Source organism: Oncorhynchus nerka, linkage group LG27, assembly GCF_034236695.1.
Source record: "Oncorhynchus nerka isolate Pitt River linkage group LG27, Oner_Uvic_2.0, whole genome shotgun sequence".
NCBI classification, from domain to species: domain Eukaryota; kingdom Metazoa; phylum Chordata; class Actinopteri; order Salmoniformes; family Salmonidae; genus Oncorhynchus; species Oncorhynchus nerka.
Genome location: NC_088422.1, coordinates 68,292,041 through 68,310,891, shown reverse-complemented (window position 1 = coordinate 68,310,891; position 18,851 = coordinate 68,292,041). Strand labels below are relative to the sequence as shown.

The 18,851-nt window shown below is 42.9% G+C and overlaps 2 protein-coding genes across 2 annotated transcripts in view; both read right to left on the bottom strand.

Annotated features, from left to right (window-relative positions):
• Window positions 1-10,249, bottom strand: part of LOC115112203 (AT-rich interactive domain-containing protein 3B-like) — a 78,435-nt gene extending 68,186 nt beyond the window's left edge. The window contains exons 1-2 of the mRNA XM_029639075.2: window positions 9,545-10,249; window positions 7,597-8,247 (exon numbers count right to left, since the gene is read on the bottom strand). Of these exons, the coding sequence (XP_029494935.1) occupies window positions 7,597-8,247; window positions 9,545-9,580 (687 nt within the window). The 5' untranslated portion in view covers window positions 9,581-10,249. The remainder of the gene's footprint in view (window positions 1-7,596; window positions 8,248-9,544) is intronic.
• A 696-nt stretch (window positions 10,250-10,945) lies between these two features.
• On the bottom strand, window positions 10,946-16,810 carry LOC115112202 (protein FAM219B-like). Its single transcript, XM_029639074.2, has 6 exons — window positions 16,556-16,810; window positions 14,076-14,190; window positions 13,854-13,947; window positions 13,674-13,751; window positions 13,163-13,214; window positions 10,946-12,849 (listed from the first exon to the last, which is right to left on the bottom strand). The coding sequence occupies exons 1-6, from the start codon at window positions 16,628-16,630 to the stop codon at window positions 12,700-12,702; spliced, it is 564 nt and encodes a 187-aa protein (XP_029494934.1). The 5' UTR covers window positions 16,631-16,810; the 3' UTR covers window positions 10,946-12,699.
• Window positions 16,811-18,851: the final 2,041 nt, after the last annotated feature.

Here is an 18,851-nt window from a genome sequence, read left to right as displayed (position 1 = left end):
AACCTCTAGTCGGGAGCCTCATGAAATGAGTGTCCATGTCCGAGCAGCCACACACAAGCCTTACAATCACCATGTGCAATGCAAATCTTCAACTGCAGTGGTGTAAAGATCGCGTTTTCACTGCTCCAATGGCGATCTCAAGAGTGATGAATCACACTTTACAATCTAGCAGTTTGACGGACAAATCTGGGTTTGGCGGATGCCAGGAAAACGCTACCTTCCCCAATGCATAGTGCCAACTGTAACGTTTGGTGGAGGAGGAATAAAGGTTCGGGCTTTGCCCCTTAGTTTCAGTGAAGGGAAATCTTAACATGACACCATACAACGACATTCTAGACGATTCTGTGCTTCCAACTTTGTGGTAGCCCTTTCCTGTTTCAGGATGACAATGCCCCCGTACACAAAGTGAGGTCCACACAGAAATGGTTTGTGAGATCGGTGTGGAAGAACTTGACTGGCCTGAACAGAGCCCTGACCTCAAACCCCATCGAACACATTTGGGATAAATTAGAACACAGCCAGGCCTAATCGCCAAACATCAGTGTCTGACCTCACTAACGCTCAAGGCTGAATGGAAGCAAATCACCACAGCAATGTTCCAACATCTAGTGGAAAGCCTTCCCATATTAATGCCCATGATTTTGGAAAGAGATGTTCAACCCATGTCCACATACTTTTGGCAATGTGTTTTAAGGCCATATGGTCAGCCCTACTTGTACATGTGTAAAATAGGACAAATGTAAGCACCCACCAAATTATTACATATATAGTGGCAGAAAACACCATGTCTTTAATAACATTTGGCCTCATGTGGCCATAGTGCTGGAGCTGCAATCAAGCGCACTGATCTTGGAATTAAACTACAACAGCTCCTTTCTTCCCTGTAGCCTCAGACAAAAATTACCAACCATTGGATTGGCATAGTGGACTCATCAATGACAATAAAGCAGAGCTCAAGCGCTGGTCAGGTCAGCTGGTGCACATCTTTAGCACAGCATTGTCTGTCAGTCAGCCAGAGAAGTGGAGGAGCCATGCGGGTTCACCCAGACCAGACCGGCCTCCCCAGGAGGGTTCTCTCCCAGCAGCCGGTGTGCCCTTTGAGACTCCGATAAATAAAGTGTCTTTCCCTGCATCAGGCCAGCGGCCCTCCCCATTCTCTTTTACAGCCCCTGTGACAATGACTGAAATGAATTAAAAGATCACCAATCACGGCCCTGACTAACAGAACAGCACGGACATGCTCCCCCACCCCCAACCTCTTGTAGGAGCCCCGCTGGGAATTTTCACTGTTTGAAGAGTTAACTCTTTAATTCTGCCTGGAATGTTTCCTTTGGGTAGGGCAGTGGAATGTTGAGACAGACCAATATCCCCCTGACCCCACCCCTCCAACAACATCTCCCCCTCCATCTCTCTACTTCTAGGTTAGTGGAATATTCCACACTTGACTGTTAGGGGCAGGATAGCGCAAGCGATCTCCCATAAAGGAGCCTTCCTATAAGCCCATGGTTAGATCATCTCACGAGATTAGTCAGGCTTAAGTCACCATTCTAAATCTCTGTATATCTGACACCTTAAAACAGGTTCTGTATTTGTTTCTATACCATGACAAACTAAACACAGTTCCATTGAGTGCAGACTACTCTCTGATGGAAAGAATGCAATTAGAATGGTGGAGATGGTGCTAATCGCGTGTTGCCTCTTTCACCCAAACCACCCAGCCCGGGGCCCTGTGTTAATGAGGCACAACGAAGGCCCACAAAGCACTGAGCCACAAAAAGAGACAGAAAATCCCACTACAGACGCAACGCACCATCTGAAGCAAATGTATAAACACATCGCCCGAGTCTGTTTAAAGACTTAGAAATGCTACATCACTGAAACCCAGGTTATGAAAATAAAGACTACAGATTACAATGCATAAGAAAAACATCAACATACATCATTCATTAATGTGGACTGCCTGAAGCATGAAATTAGAAATGTATACAAAGCCAGTTAGTTCAAACACACTGTTAAAGCCACATCTTAAAATCAGCCTAACACAAGAGCAACATACATTTAGGATATCCTACATTTAAATAATTATAAACTTCTCAAACTGTGTTATCATAAAGGCTGGCTCCAGCTACAATCTCACGGGGTAGTTGTCCACCACAAACTAAAAATAAAGCTGGAATCATGGAAGCTCTTAGCGCTCAGCCTATCAAATCACATGAATCGCATTAGGACATATCAAGAAAGCCCAGACCATAGGACGCGTGATCTTGATCGGTTTTTATTCTGTTAGTTCCTGTATTATGAATTTAAAAGAAATCTTGATGGTCCGCAAAAAAAAGTTATGGATCTTATGTAACCAACGTTTCAGTCTCAGTAGAACATCAGTAAAATAATTCAAAGTGAGTTCCTGTACTGCCAGGTCCATAAGAGACGTCCATCTGAGTGGACAAAAGACTGTACACTAACATTCTACAACCCCCAAATGAAAAACAGGACTAAGCTATAATTATTCAACCAATCTTTAAACACAACCATTAGAAAACCGGTGTAGAATTAATGAGACAGCTTTTCATGTTATTTTTTTTATGCGTTCAGCTGTACAACAAATAGTTGTTGCACAATGGTTCCTTAAATAGACATGAATAATTATCTAGGCCAGGAAATTGTTGATTGAAAAAAAAAAGGCTTGTGAGAAGAACTCCAGCCTGCGGCAGGTAAGAAAATAAAATAAAGGCAGAATGTGTTAACTGAACTAAACATGGCAAGAATCTGGCTTGTAATAGCTACAGATTCCAAGCAGTAGCCGTCCATCCGGAACGCCTTAATGACATTGCCAAAGGGATAGGAGAACACAAACAGGATGTTGGTTTGCTAAACAAAGGAGAGGGGAGAGTTCAAACTGAACAAGGTAAGTATACAACATTGGAAAAACAACAGGTGGTAAGTGACAATGGAAAGTGAAGACAAACAAGGCAACATTGTGAAGCCTATAACCAGGTCATACTGACGGTGTACACCTGTACTATACCACAGACTAGGCAAGGAGGGAGAAAGGCCCCATGATTCCAACCACAGCCTCCATCGCTGAGAACTGAAGCCATGTCACTGTGCAAAGAAAACATTTCTCACACATTTCCAGTGGCCTTCACAGCAGTCTTCTGTGCAGATGCATCAGGCTGCATTTGTTCCAAATGCCATTGTCAAAATGTATATTGGAATACATCTACTAAATAAACTCAGCAACAAAAAAAAAGAAACACTTTTTCAGGACCCGGTCTTTCAGAGATAATTCGTAAAAATCCAAATAACTTCATAGATCTTCATTGTAAAGGGTTAACACTGTTTCCCATGTTTGTTCAATGAACCATAAACAATTAATGAACATGCACCCGTGGAACGGTCATTAAGACACTAACAGCTTACAGACAGTAGACAATTAAAGGTCACAGTTATGAAAACTTAGGACACTAAAGAGGCCTTTCTACTAACTTTGAAAAACATCAAAAGAAAGATGCCCAGTGTCCCTGATCTGAGTGAATGTCCCTTCGGCATGCTGCAAGGAGGCATGAGGACTGCAGATGTGGCCAGGGCAATAAATTGCAATGTCCGTACTGTGAGACTCCTAAGACAGTGAGACAGGATGGACAGCTGATCGTCCTCACAGTAGCAGACCACATGTAACAACACCTGCACAGGATCGGTACATCCGAACATCAGACCTGCAAGACAGGCACAGGATGGCAACAACAACTGCCTGTGTTACACCAGGAACGCACAATCCCTCCATCAGTGCTCAGACTGTCCGAAATCGGCTGAGAGAGGCTGGACTGAGGGCATGTAAGCCTGTTGTAAAGGCAGGTCCTCACCAGACATCACCGGCAACAACGTCGCCCATGGACAAAAAAGTGCACTTCACTGACGAGTCACGGTTTTGTCTCACCAGGGGTATATGGTCAGATTCGTGTTTATCATTGAAGGAATGAGCGTTACACCGAGGCCTGTACTCTGGCGTGGGATCGATTTTGAGGTGGAGAGTCCACAATGGTCTGGGGCGGTGTGTCACAGCATCATCAGACTGAGCTTGTTGTCATTTCAGGCAATCTCAACGCTATGTGTTACAGGGAAGACATCCTCCTCCCTCATGTGGTATTTCCTGCAGGCTCATCCTGACATGACCATGCCACCAGCCATACTGCTCGTTCTGTGCGTGATTTCCTGCAAGACAGGAATGTAAGTGTTCTGCCATGACCAGCGAAGAGCCCGGATCTCAATGCCATTGAGCACGCCAGGGACCTGTTGGATCGGAGGGTGAGGCCTTGGTGGAGGAGTGGGGTAACATCTCACAGCAAGAACTGGGAAATCTGGTGCAGTCCATGAGGAGATGCACTGCAGTACTTAATGCAGCTGGTGGCCACACCAGATACTGACTGTTACTTTTGATTTTGACCCCCCCTCACCTTTGTTCAGGGACACATTATTCAATTTCTGTTAGTCACACGTCTCTGCAACTTGTTCGGTTTATGTCTCAGTTGTTGAATCTTATGTTCACACATGTTAAATTTGCTGAAAATAAACGCAGTTGACAGTGAGAGGACGTTTATTTTTTTGCTGAGTTTATGTCCTCATTCATAATCCATGAACCATAAATGAGACCTAACAGTCACTCCCTGCTCTAAAAGCAGCTCCCACAACCTCCATCGATCGCATTCCAGGCAGCTGCAGCTGTGCAGCCAGCTCCCCATTTCCTGACTGATGCGTTGTTGGGGTGACAGTTAAATTATGCAACAGCATGCATTCAACAAACATGTCTTAATGCGTGGCCAGTAGCTAGCAGCAGCCAGCAGTACAAACCAGCAGGGCTTGGAGTTTAATGATGAGAGAGAGGCTTATCCTCCCTCCTAGACCCTTAGCTCTCCCAGACTTCCTCTTTCATCACTACAATGCAAATGAAGCCCTGGTTATTCTCCATTTTGTTGGTTAAGTCTCCCTTGACACCAGAATGAAGGAACATCAAAAGACGTAAACATGAAGAAACAGCAGATAATCCAGCGAAACCAAAACCACTTCTAGTCTACCACTGCCACCTGTATTATCATTAGAGAATGCCCAGCGCAACCCCTCCAGTATGGAACTGCTAGGCAGAGTTAGCTATTACTGCATGACACCATCGGGGGCCAGGAGCACACACGCCCAGGGCACGGTCCACAGGCATGATTATTACTCTATTAATCACTGGGAGATTACACACACACACACCTGTCCAGGCACAATAACACTCTGGCCAACACTCCACGCAAGGCCTTTGTCCATCCTCTTGTTTGACAATTATTTACTCTGCCGTTTAGGGCAGGGCCGAGGTCATGACACATGCATCAATGACAGAAAACACAGAACCCCCCCCCCGATATTTACACCACGCTCCTTTGACACACAGAGGGCTGTCGTAGAGCAGTGTTTCCCAACTCCAGTACCCCCAACGGCACACAGTTTTGTTGTAGCCCCAGACAAACTCAGCTGATCCAACTCATTGAGGGCTTGATGATTAGTTGACAAGTTGAACCACAAACTGCTTGTTCAGGGCTACAACAAAAATGTGTGCTGATGGGGGTACTGGAGGACTGGAGTTGGGAAACGCTGTCAGAGGATATTCTGTTATACAACTGACTAGGTATCCCCCTTTCCCCTTTTAGGCTAATAGAATAATGCATAATATCAAAATAAGTGGTAGGTTGTTCCATGGGGCGGCAGGGTAGCCAAGTGGTTAGAGCGTTGGACTAGTAACCGGAAGGTTGCCAGTTCAAACCCCCGAGCTGACAAGGTACAAATCTGTCGTTCTGCCCCTGAACAGGCAGTTAACCTACTGTTCCTAGGCAGTCATTGAAAATAAGAATTTGTTCTTAACTGACTTGCCTAGTTAAATAATGGTCAAACTAAAAATAAAAATAAATGGTTCTTATAACCGCCTTAATATAAATGTATATAATAGGCTGCTTCTAACCACTGTGACACTAAGGTTATGGTGTGCCATTGCTTTTGAAAATATTATCAACCCTCCCTCCAGAGAATCGTATTTGTTGAAGTTTTCTCCAGCCTCTTGAAGACAATACCATCAAAAAAAGTCACCCTGCCTTCACTGTCCCCCTTCAACAGTGCAACCTGAAACTGCCACAAGAGATGAGCCATCATAAAGACAGGAAAGACAAAAGAGGGGGGGAAAAAAAGAGAAAAAAAGCAGACTACTTCTCATTTGACAATGTCTCCCCAACCCCCTCTCCTAATAAAAGAACCACACCACAGATAGCCAGGCCAGGGCTCTGTGACACCTCTCCTGCTCTGATCACTGGTGGCTGTCTGACAGCTGGCCTAAACAGAGACACAGGTTCGAGGTGGTCGACATGTCGCCAACCAATGACGCCGTTTTTGTTCTCAGTCACACAACAATGTGGTCAAACTTCATTTGATTCAGGTTGTTTCCACTGTGATCTGGTAGTGGTAGCTAGAAGTCTACTCCACCCTCTCTCCTGTCTGACTATTCTCTGTGATAACTGTCGCCTACTCTAATTCAGGGCTCATTCTGCTGTCATTTATTTACTTCCCCTTCCATCATCGCCCTTCTGGAGCTAAATTTGGAAATAGACGGGAGTGACAGTCCCAAAGTCATTTCCCCTTTAAATAGACAGTAATGACATCCTTGGGAAAATGAGTGCAGCACACGCAATGCAATGCTCAGTCACAGCAACAGATCTTTTCTGCCTCCTACATCTGTCAACTCCACTGCAACATGGCTTTTTATATCAACCACTGGTGGGCTGTTACACAACACATGCTACTTCCCTAGTGCTGACTCAACCATGAAGGATAGCTTGGATTCCACTCTGCATTCTGTCACGCTGTAACACAGCGGTGAGGAAATATTTACCTTCAATGAAAAAGTATACTTGGCACAGTGCTGAAACCCTTCAGATGAGTAGCACCACTACTATGCTGTAGGATACCTCTACCTTCCCAACCCGTGTGCTGCACGTCTGCCAGGAGAGCACAAGAGAGAAATCACTGAGCGCAGAGTGAGTGAGAGCGAGCGACACACGTGCCTGGCCCTCTGCCAGTGCACACTTCTAGGATTTTTGGCAACAAAAGCCAAAGAGCAGCTCAGCCCTCCCCAGTGATTGTAAGTGACTCACAAAGATACTGGCTGAGAGGTCTGTGTCGAAGCTAAGATTAACCCACCCACTCACAGCAGGGGCAGACGGGACAATCAGACAAAACACACAACAGGAGACTTGAAAATAGCGAAAGGCTTTCCCCCTATATGACGCTTACTTACTAAGGGGACATTTGTGTTTTCATTACACAGCTTTGTGTTGACTCACTGTGTTTGGGGAAGAGATAGTACGACTTTGATGCCAGATTAGCTGCTGAGGATAAATATTCAGAGAGATGTGGCAATATTTCTTAATGTGGACAACTCTACTCTTTCATGTCAAGGGCAGACGTAAAATTCAACAGGGGATAGGATTTGGAATATATAGCTAAGAAAGGAGAACTGACATACATTATTAATAAGGACAGTAGATTGGCGGTAAACCAAGGTGGCCTTACCTGTTTTAATTGATCATCAAAGCTATTCCAGTCGGCCTGCCCGTTGGGGGAGGAGGCAGAGTGGGGCCCTGCAGGAGAACGGCTCTCGTCAGGCTCCTGCTTCACCCGAACGGGTGGCAATGGGGCATTCTGGGGGCCCGAGGTAGAGTAACTACCAAATGGATTCGCTGGGAGGTGGGAGGCACCCTGTTGAAGAGCCAGTGTCTGCTTGCGGAGGTACTCAAGACCACTAGCCCCTCCCTCTTCCTCCTCGCTCCCCTCATCTCCATCCATCATCTCCTCATCGTCATCTTCATCCCCTGAATCCCGGCCTCTGTCCTCCTCGTCCTCCCTCTCTGAGTCCACACTGCTCTGGTTAGAGACCCGGGACAGTGGGCCTCCTCTGGGTATCCCTGAACCACCTCCAACCAGGGCCTTGCCCATGAAGCCAGCTCCAGAGGCCCTAGCCGCGGCTAGGATGGCCTGCTGCGCTGCTACCTGTTGGGCGTACATGATGTGGGCCTCACGGAGCCGCCTCTCCTTGCGCTCCATCTCCAGCCTGGCCTGCTGCTGGCGCTGTAGCTGCTCCATGACAGCCTCCAGCTTCATTCCTCCTGCCGTGCCTGCCTGAGGATAGACACCCCCCAGACCACTCTCCTGTGACATGCTGGGCTGGGAGAGGAAGTGAGAAAGACATCAATAGTCAACCATAAACCAACAACTCAAATGACTACTGGATGTCTGGCTTTCCCGGTTCTAATAAACACAAAGTAGACTATTTAAACATTTTTTTTAAAGTCCTATCTGTCAGGATTTGAGTTAAGTCACCGCCAGACTTAGTACAGTAGGCTACAACAAACCATCCACTTCATGAGGATAACATGGGTAAGTTTCAACATGAGCACAATAGATGAGGGAAAGGCTAATTGGTATTGAGGAAGGGGAGAAGATAGGCAAAATACTGTCGATAAACAAAAAAGTTGACTGCACGGAAGATATTGTATGGTATGCAATAGCTGGTGCTACACGTGATTGTATTTAAAAGCACAGTAGTAAAATGCAGGACACATTTGTACAGAAGTGTAGCGACAGGCAAATTACACACTGTTCAACACAGCTGCACATAATACAGAAGTTACAAGACCACGTTTCGTCCTGTAGATAGATCTACAGCACATTGCATTTATGCTTCTTATATCAAAAAATGTATTCGAGTTAACGCATAACAATCAATTGAAATAGATATGCATCACTTTAAGAATGAGCCAGAACAATATAAACCGAATACGATTTTGACAGAAACATCTGTAACAATATAACAACTTAGAAAACATTGTGAAACATGTTGCCTCGAACAGTTGTTTCTCATCAAAAAGTGTACAATTTAGCTTCAATCCGAAACAAGAACAAACCCAGATGTATACTACATTCAAAATGAGATGATTGATATGGTTAAAGTTCGAATATATATTTTTTTAAATCCAAAAAACATAGGCCTACAGCCTCTTCTTTCCTATTCGTGCAGTATGTCAAAATTAGCTTTCAGGGTGTATATGGCGAGGCTCCAGAAAACGTACATGAATGGGTAAACAGCGTATAGTATAATATCTGACTAGTTTGTAGGCTACGCACATACATATACTTTTTTCTATCTAAATTATATATTAGGGGCGCAGATACAGTGCATGAAAATATGCATTTGATCTATTTTATTGGGTTTTTCACGATACATTATAAATAGTCGGATTTACAACTGTAATTAAAACAGGAAATTGGCAATGACGTACGCTAAACTATCAAAACCAAACAGTAATAAGGATTTCAATAAGGAAAAAGGTGTTACATTTGATAGCCTCGTGCTTTTAGCCTACATTGCTCTGCAAATAAAATGTTCGCTACCTCGCTCCTATGCTATGACACAACCGAGACTTAGCCAGGGCACAGCGCCAAACAGTGGGAAACAACTCACCATTTGTGCCTTGCTGCTACCGGAATTGTCCACCATCCCTCCTTGGTTATCTTTTTCCCTCTTCGCTGGCACGGTTTCAATCACTTGTAAACACAGAGAATTTGTGCATGCACGGGGGGGGGGGTCACATTTGTCCACCAGCTGATAGGCGGAATGTTGGCTGTGTAACTCTCAATTGTATCTTTCTCCACTTCTTTTTTTAATTTAGAGAAAGACGGACATGAAATATGGCCCGATCTCATATCTCGAAAGCTTGCCGTTGAGGTAACTCCCTTGACTCGATTTTCCTTCACTTGAATTACACCCCCTGTCTAGGCGTACAACATCATTAGGGCCCGCCCAGTGACAGCAACAAGTTCCAGAGTTCCAGCGCAGCGTTGGCTGAATAGTTACTATGCGTATGCAAATCTCATGAGAATGGCAATCTTATGAGAATGGCAACACTTGTCACAGTCCATACAAACTAGAGCCTATTAAATAGTACATAATAGATCGCTTGTCGCCGTTATGCTGACAGGCTTTTTCCCTCAGTACAATTACATTTAACATGTGGATAACTTGCCTGTTGAATAATTAGCCTGCCCTACATTTTTGGCAAACAATGATAATGCAAAGTTAAAATTATTTAATGCAATTTATAATCCCAGATAAAAATGAGTCTGATGAGCAGTGAGCTATAAAATAGCCTATATACTCAGTGGTGCATGTACGTAACGCAAGTAATGATAGTCAATTGGCTACTTCCCTCGCCATTATATAATATTTTGACAACTCAATGCTGCCCCCAAATGGATATGGATGGTAAATGCTCTGGTCTGGTACTATGGCCCCACTGTCTGTTCTTTACCTTCAGTTAACGATCTATTTATTCCACAGAGCGTCAACTGGCTGTGGATTGTCGCTCCTCCCGTGTACTTGATTATGGAATGGTTTAGTAAAGAACTCCCCTTACCTGGTTGTCTAGGTCTTACTTGAAAGGATAAACCAGCAGACCAGTTTTGACACCCTTGATCTAATCCAACCAACCGGCTTTATCAAGTTGTCTTTCCAATATTTTACCTTTTTTTTTTTTTAAACTAGGCAAGTCAATTAAGAACAAATTCTTATTTTCACTGCCTTTTCCGGGGCAGAACGACATATTTTTACCTTGTCAGCTCAGGGATTCGATCTTGCAAACTTTCGGTTACAACGCTCTAACCACTAGGCTACCTGCCGCCCCGTAATATACCGGAATACTCAACATAAACATATTCTGCTTCCTCAACGCTGTACATCCAAACTCTTCTACATAACAAATATTTGACAGAGATTAGATTGGTAGCTCTCTGAATTCTGTGAGAATAACTTTCAATGTGGTAACATCCCCTCCAGCAAACCAGAAGAAAATTACAAAAGGACATGTGTATATTAATTAATTATATTGAATATAGCAAAAACAATATTTATAATCAAATAAAAATAGTGTTCCCTTTACATAATAATATTTCAAGTTAATGCATTTAGCACTCAGTAACACTTAGTATATTGTTTTAACTAGGATACAGAAGCAGATTGTCCCATTAGTTGCATAGTACAGGCAAGTGCAGTGTACTGGCTACTGACTGCACCGGATGGTGATGAGTCCAATATTTATCTTTCTAGTGACACAGGTCAAGCACTCAATGGCTGCGTTTAAACAGGCAGCCCAATTCTGATATTCTTTCTACTAAATTTGTCTTTTGACCAATCATGCCAGATCTCTCCACGGCAGCTCTTTTTCAAAGCTGATGTGATTGGTCAAAGACCAATTAGTGAAAAATATCAGAATTGGGTCACTTGTGTAAACGCAGCCAGACCAACACACACTTCCACATTAGGTCTGCATTGATAAACAGCAACTAGCAAACACATGTAAGGGCTTGAGTGATGAGAATCACCCATTCTAATGCTTGACAACACAGACAGAATTCTTCAAAATGTTTAGTGTACTCACAATGTACTGCTTGCTTTTAAAACTAGAAGATACCAAAACACTAACATTAGGGTGGGAAAATGTACAATTTGCTGAGTGACATGCGAGAGAGAGAGAGAATGATCAAAATGTAACATGTAGGTGACTTGTCTGTTCAGATCGCCTTCTGATATCATATGCATGTCCCTCTGAGTATCTAGTAACTACTATACATAGTAGACAGAGGATCAAGTGGGTTATTGTGTTGTTGTGTACAGCATTGTCAGGAGGTAGTGGTTAACCTCGGTGACACCATGGGCTGTAATCTTACATCTAACACGCAGGACAAGATTGACCAGAGTTCTCATTGCTGTAACATTACAGTAAACAGTGCCATTTTGTAACCCTTTTACATAACTTTTTTTGGACAAAGCTTTGGAAGGCAGCCTGACATAAGAGTAAGTGCTAGTATCCCTATATCTTTTAAAGCATTAATTCATATACAAGTAAACCATGTAATGTCAAAGACACCTAAGGGTCTTAGGTTAGACCCAAGATTAATACCAGGGATTTACAACAAAAACAGGGAATTTTAGGAAGATGGATAAAAAATTCAAAATCAATGAAGCTATAGTTATGGAATGTTCAGGTTTGTTTTCAAAGGGCTTACTTTGAAAAAAGTGAATTGGAGCAAGACAAGCTTGCAGAAAAAGCTTTAGCCTTCAAACTGCTCTAGGACATTTGCTGTATGCATATTACCTTGCATATCAATTTTCTATGTTTAAATAGACCTGGGAGTGATATGCCAAAGAGGACAACAAGACAGTGACCTTCTCCATCAGGTGAATGAGTGTAGTGCATGTCTAGAGATTAATCACCCTGCACCTGTCTATTGAGAGGGGATGCAACGTGGTTAGCATTTAATCTAGTTCCAAAATAACACAGAGGTCAACCTTTGTGGTGACAGAGAGCCCTGCTTGGACAGTGGCTAAGGCTTTGGATGACTTCAGTCCATGCTTAAGGTTAGTTAGGGTGTAGAGAGCACTGCAAAAACAGTGGCTAGCCATTTAAAGTGTTAGGGGGGTTCCATGCTTAGACAGTGGTAGGGTTTGGGTAACGGGAGGCCTTGCTCGACTTAAACAGTGGCTAAGGTCAGGGTAACAGAGGTCCAGTCTTTAAACACAGAGCTGCAGGGTCAGCCAGGTCACAGCACTAAGTGCCCTCCTCACTGCACAGAGCACGACGGGTCCTCAGCGCAGCAGCAGGCTGAGGAACCCATGGCTTTAGGGGGAATAAGGTCCAGGTCCTCGTCATCAGGGATCTCATCCAGCCGGTATCCATCCTTCAGCAGCTGCCTGCTCAGGTCTGGGTGCACCTGCACAGAGGTCAACAAGTCAGCCGTGGAATGACAATTCAAAAAGGTATGCGGACAGGAGGTGTAAGAAACAGGTGTGAGGATAGGCTGGATATTTCTTTAATGTTTTATTACACAGCCTATTTCAGCAATAATGGTGTATACTTGCATTGCATCTTGTTTAAATATGAATACATTTGTAGTTGACTATAAAGGGACAAATATTTTAAATGGAAACTGAACCCTGCTCCTGATAGAGAACACTGCTGCCCAACGAACAAGCCTTTCTATGTAGAAGCGTGGTCTGAGTATAGTATACACTGGACACACTCACCTCAGCTGAAGAGTATCCTGAGGAATACTGCTCAACATCTAGCTCATCATCACTGCAAGGTCAAGACAAGATGTCATTAGGAAAACTCTTAGGCTGGGATTCAATCCGATCGAGGATTTGGACAATGTGCCATTTAAAAAGTAATTTACGATTGAGTGCTAGAGGCCCTGGTTACAGACCCTGTGATTGGGAGTCCCATAGGGCGGCGCACAAATGGCCCAGCATCGTCTGGGTTTGGCCGTCAATGTAAATAAGAATTTGTTCTGACTTGCCCAGTTAAATAAAGGTTAAATAAAAAACTTCCTAAATAAACATAGGGCTCTTTAGAGATTGTCTACAGTCAGTAGTGCCTTGCCAATAGTGTTTGCTGGAGAGAGTACTTAGCACCTCTGAACTGAGTGCCAGCCATAATTTGCACACTGTCAGACATCCACCAGCGTGTGGTCCCTAAAACGCAGCGCACCAAACGATTGGCAGATCAACATTCAGTGCCATGTGTGTAGTCCTTTACCTGTCTGATTCCAATGCTACCAGTGTATCTTCAGCGTGCTGAGTCAAAGCGGCATAACCTTTGTTGAACTTCACACTTCTACAAGAGGAACAAGAAAAACTTCAATTGTAACAGCTCGAATACCTCAAATTCCATTATGCTTGCATGCACGCATACAAACATACTTCTCCCTCCTCTTACCTCTTTCCTCCTTGCCTGGGCTGTTGCATCACTGGACCCCCTGAGGTAAGGCCATTTTTCTTCATTGCTTTGCGGGCCATTTCCCGGTGTTTCTCTAAAGCCAGGATTCAGTCACATGCAGAAGAACAACACTTTAAATAGAAACATAGGCTATGACAACACTGAAACATCACAAGACTATAAACAGGAATTGTGTCAATCTAGGGCAAGGAATGCACTTACGTAGTTTCATGTGAATGGCTGAGGCTTTGGACATGATGTAGGGTCCCCTCTTCTCCAAAGGTCTGATGCCCCCATCTGTAGCCCTTGGTCTTGAGCTGCTGCCAGTGCCAGGACCCTTAACATGTGCAAATCAGGAATGTATGAAATAGAGGTCGACCGATTAATTAGGGCCGATTTCAAGTTTTCATAACAATCGGTAATCAGCATTTTTGGACACCAATTGTGGCCGATTACATTGCACTCCACAAGGAGACTACGTGGCAGGCTGACTGCCTGTTACACGAGTGCAGCAAGAAGCCAAGGTAAGTTGCTAGCTAGCATTAAACTTATCTTATAAAAAACAATCAATCTTAACAATCACTAGTTAACTACACATGGTTGACGATATTGCTAGTTTATCTAGCTTGTCCTGCATTGCATATAAATCGATGCGGTGTCTGTTAATTTCTCATCGAATCACAGCCTACTTCGCCATACTGGTGATGATTTAACAAGCGCATTCATGAAAAAAGCATTGTCGTTGCACCAATGTATACCTAACCATAAACATCAATGCCTTTCTTTAAAATCAATACACAAGTATATATTTTTTAAACCTGCATATTTAGATAATATTGCCTGCTAACATTAATTTCTTTTAACTAGGATAATTATGTCACTTCTCTTGCGCTCCGTGCAAGCAGTCAGGGTATACGCAGCAGTTTGGGCCGCCTGGCTCGTTGCGAACTGTGTGAAGACCATTTCTTCCTAACAAAGACAGTAATTAATTTGCCCGAATTGTATATAATTATGACATAGGTTGTGCAATGTAACAGCAATATTTAGACTTAAGGATGCCACCAGTTAGATTAAATATGAAACAGTTCCGTATTTCACTGGAAGAATAAACGTTTGTTTTTCTAAATGATAGTTTCCGGATTTGACCATATTAATGACCTACGGCTCGTATTTCTGTGTTATTATGTTATAATTAAGTCTTTGATTTGATATTTGATAAAGCAGTCTGACTGAGCGGTGGTAGGCAGCAGGCTCATAAGCATTCATTCAAACTGCACTTTCGTGCGTTTGCCAGCAGCTCTTCGCTATGCTTCAAGCATTGAGCTGTTTATGACTTCAAGCCTATCAACTCCCGAGATTAGGCTGGTGTAACCAATGTGACATGGCTAGCTAGTTAGCGGGGTGCGCGCTAATAGCGTTTCAATCGGTGACGTCACTCGCTCTGAGACCTTGAAGTAGTTGTTCCCCTTGCCCTGCAAGGGCAGCGGCTTTTGTGGAGCGATGGGTAACGATGCTTTGAGGGTGGCTGTTGTCGATGTGTTCCTGGTTCAAGCCCAGGTAGGGGCGGAAGCTATACTGTTACACTGGCAATACTATAGTGCCCAGGAAAACAGCCTTGCCCTAACGCTGCTAAACAACTACAAATTAGCCCTGCTATTAGCCTCTCATTTGAATCAAATAGATAACTAGCTGAGTATATTGCCACCAATTTAGAAAATGCTCAATTTTTTTAATAGAAATGTTTCGCTCCATGAAGTAATCCAATGTTTACGCCGGCATTTTGTCTATTTAAAATCTTCTCGCGTTGAACGACACAGGTGAGTGTCATCATGACACTTCCCAAAGTCCTGTAACGGACACCCAAAATCTTTGGTTATATCATAAAATCAAACAGTGTAATGTTTTGACTTCTGTCGTGTTGTGTCCTTAACTTTGCGAAACTCTTCCGTTTCAATTGCTACCATAGTTATGAACATTTTCATATTTCTTCTGTAAGAAACATTTCAATTTATCCCTTTCCATATTGGAGGCTGCTGAGGGGCAGATGGCTAATAATGCTTGGAATTGACAGAATGGAATGGCAAACATGGAAACCATGTTAGATGTTGTTGATACCTTTCTACCTATTCTGTTCCATTACCATCTGCCCTTCCTCCCCAATTAAGGTTCCACCAACCTCCTGTGCAATGTAGGCATATTCCCACGAGTGTAAAGGGTTAACGGAATAGTTAAGATTACACAAGAAAATAACGATATTGGTGTGTATTCTACACAGTTGAACATATCCTCTTTTTAATATTTGTTAGTGAACCTAAAGTTGCTGGATGAGGCAAGTAGCCAAGCTGATAAGAGCGTTGGGCTAGTTACAAAAAGGTCGCTGGTTCGAATGCCCGAGTCGACTAGGTGGAAAATATACCGGTGTGCCCTTGAGCAAGGCACTTATCCAGAGCAATTAGGTTTAAGAGTGTCTTCTAAATGACAAATGTAAATAGCGTTCGCATTATCTGGTGTACAATCTGTATCTAGTATGGTTAGCTTACACAAACGTAGCTAGCTAACGTTCGCAGTAAACCGTAAATAACAAGCCAAGTAACGTTATACGCTGAGAGAATGGTAGCAAGGTTGGCTGTCATTTGAAAACAGAGTTGCCAGATATCAGATTGCGTGTTGTTATTGGTTAGCGAGCTAGCCAGAACAGTTACCGGCGTCAAAACTTGGGACTCGGGGACTGCAGCAAGGAGAGTATCCCTCTCCTGTTCCTCCATAATGTTGTTCATGTTGGTGGGAATGTTCACGCTTTATACGCTAAAACAGGCATGTTGACTGTATTTCCAACTATCCACGAAAGGATGTCTTATCGCTGCTGTCTTTTACTCCTGCTAGCTAGTCTAAGGACAACTTCCGCTTCCTGTCAACAGAAGCCTTGGACTACTTTCACCGTCCTTCCTTCATCACTACCCCATGACATCAGAAACCACAAGGTGGGAGAACTTCAGTGGTAGCAAACCTTTCTGGTAATCGTATTTTTATTTAACCAGGAAGGGCTCATTGATATTTGAAATCTCTTTTTCAAGAGCGTCAGCACACAATTAGACATGAAAAACTACAAGTAATCTTGTAAAAACCATATAATTCACAAGAGTATAACATCATAAAGCAGCAAATTAAAATCATTGACAGGTCAGAATAAGCCTCAATCCTTTATCGATTATTTAAAAACACCAATTGGGACAAATTCTTCCAGTTTAAAAGTATTTTGTAAGGCGTTCCAAGCCGATGGCGCAGAGTACATAAAAGCCCTTTTACCAAACTCAGTTCGGACATTTGGAACAGTTAGCAGGATAATGTCCTGCGAACGAAGAGAGTACCCACCACATTTCTGAACAATAAAAATGCTCAAATAAAATGGTAGTGAACCCAAAATGGCTTAAAAATAAATTTAAAAAGTATACCAGTGACTGCGCCTACGAATGACTAGGGAAGGCCAGCCAACCCTGGTATATAACGTGCAGTGGTGCGTAAGGGTTTTGCAGTTTTAAAATACATCTCAATGCGCCGTGGTAAAGGGTGTCAATTGATCTCAAACACTGAGTGGAAGCGTTCATATATAAAAAAGCCCCATAGTCTAGTAAAGGCATACATGTAGCTAATACTAGCCTCCTTCTGGCGTCAAAAGAAAAACGGGCCTTATCCCTAAAATAAAATCCCAACATCAATTTAAAAGTTTTTGTAAATTGTTGAATATGCAATTTAAGAGGCCATCAATTAAAATTCCAAGATATGTTACAGTCTCAATCTCAATGCCCTGACAGGTAGTAATAGGTGTAAGGTTCAGAGATGTATTTATTGCTTTAGAAAACACCATTAGTTGTCAGTATTGAGGATAAGCTTCAATTGACACAAGGTATGTAGAACAGTATATAAAAAGCAGTTTGCAAGTTATGGAAAGCTTTTGTGAGATGAGGCACAACAATAAATAACAGTATCATCAACATAAGTGAAGTTGTGCATTTTGCACATTTGTCTAAATAGTGAAGAGGGGACCAACTACAGAGCCCTGTGGCACACCATTAGACAATTTAAAAGACATGAGCCCATCAAATTGAGTGCACTGAGTTCTATCAGACAGTTAGCAAACCATGCAACTGTATGCTCCAAAAGACCTACCCTCAATCTCTGCCTCAGTATAGCATGATCAACTGTATCAAAACCCTTAGATCAATAAAAAGTGATACACTGCTATTTTTTGTCAAGGGCTTCAGTGATATCATTTAAAACCTTCATGGCTGCAGAAATTGTGCTATGCTTCTTCCTGAAGCCCGACTGGTACATTGATAAAATAGTATATAACTTTTAGCTGCTCACTCAAGGGTTTCAAGTATTCAACAGGGGTGACATATTTGAGATTGGCCTATAATTAAGAGTTGGAGCTCCCCCTTTTAAAAGTGGTAGGACAAATGCTGATTCCCAGATCTTTGGAATTTCATTATATTCCAGGGTTAGAGTGAACAGATGTAAGTGGTTCAGCTATGAAATCAGCTGCTAGATTTAAAAAGCAGGGATCAAGAAGATCAGGACCTGCAGACTTTCTCTGATCTAAGGATTTCAGGGCTTTATGTACCTCCTGCACGTAGAATGGCAAAAAGCTCAACGTTTTTGACCAGCTCTCGCTGGTTCATCCACACAGGGTTGTACAGAGAGGACCCTGAATCAAACAGCCTACCAGATGATAAAGTGCTCATTGAAACATTTGTTGTCATATACAGCAACAGTCCTTCAATACACATGACAGTAATTCATTAACATTACTGTTTCCAGACATACTTAATAGCCTTCCAAATCTTTCTAGGGTCATTCAGGTTATCAGTGGTAACAGAGAAAATAACACTTGTTTCGTAACTGCCTAAAAAGAAGCCAATCAGTTATCAATGTCATTATCAAATTGTGTCAGATCAGTGCAATATTCAACAAAAAGGGGCCACCTAAGAGTGCAAGACT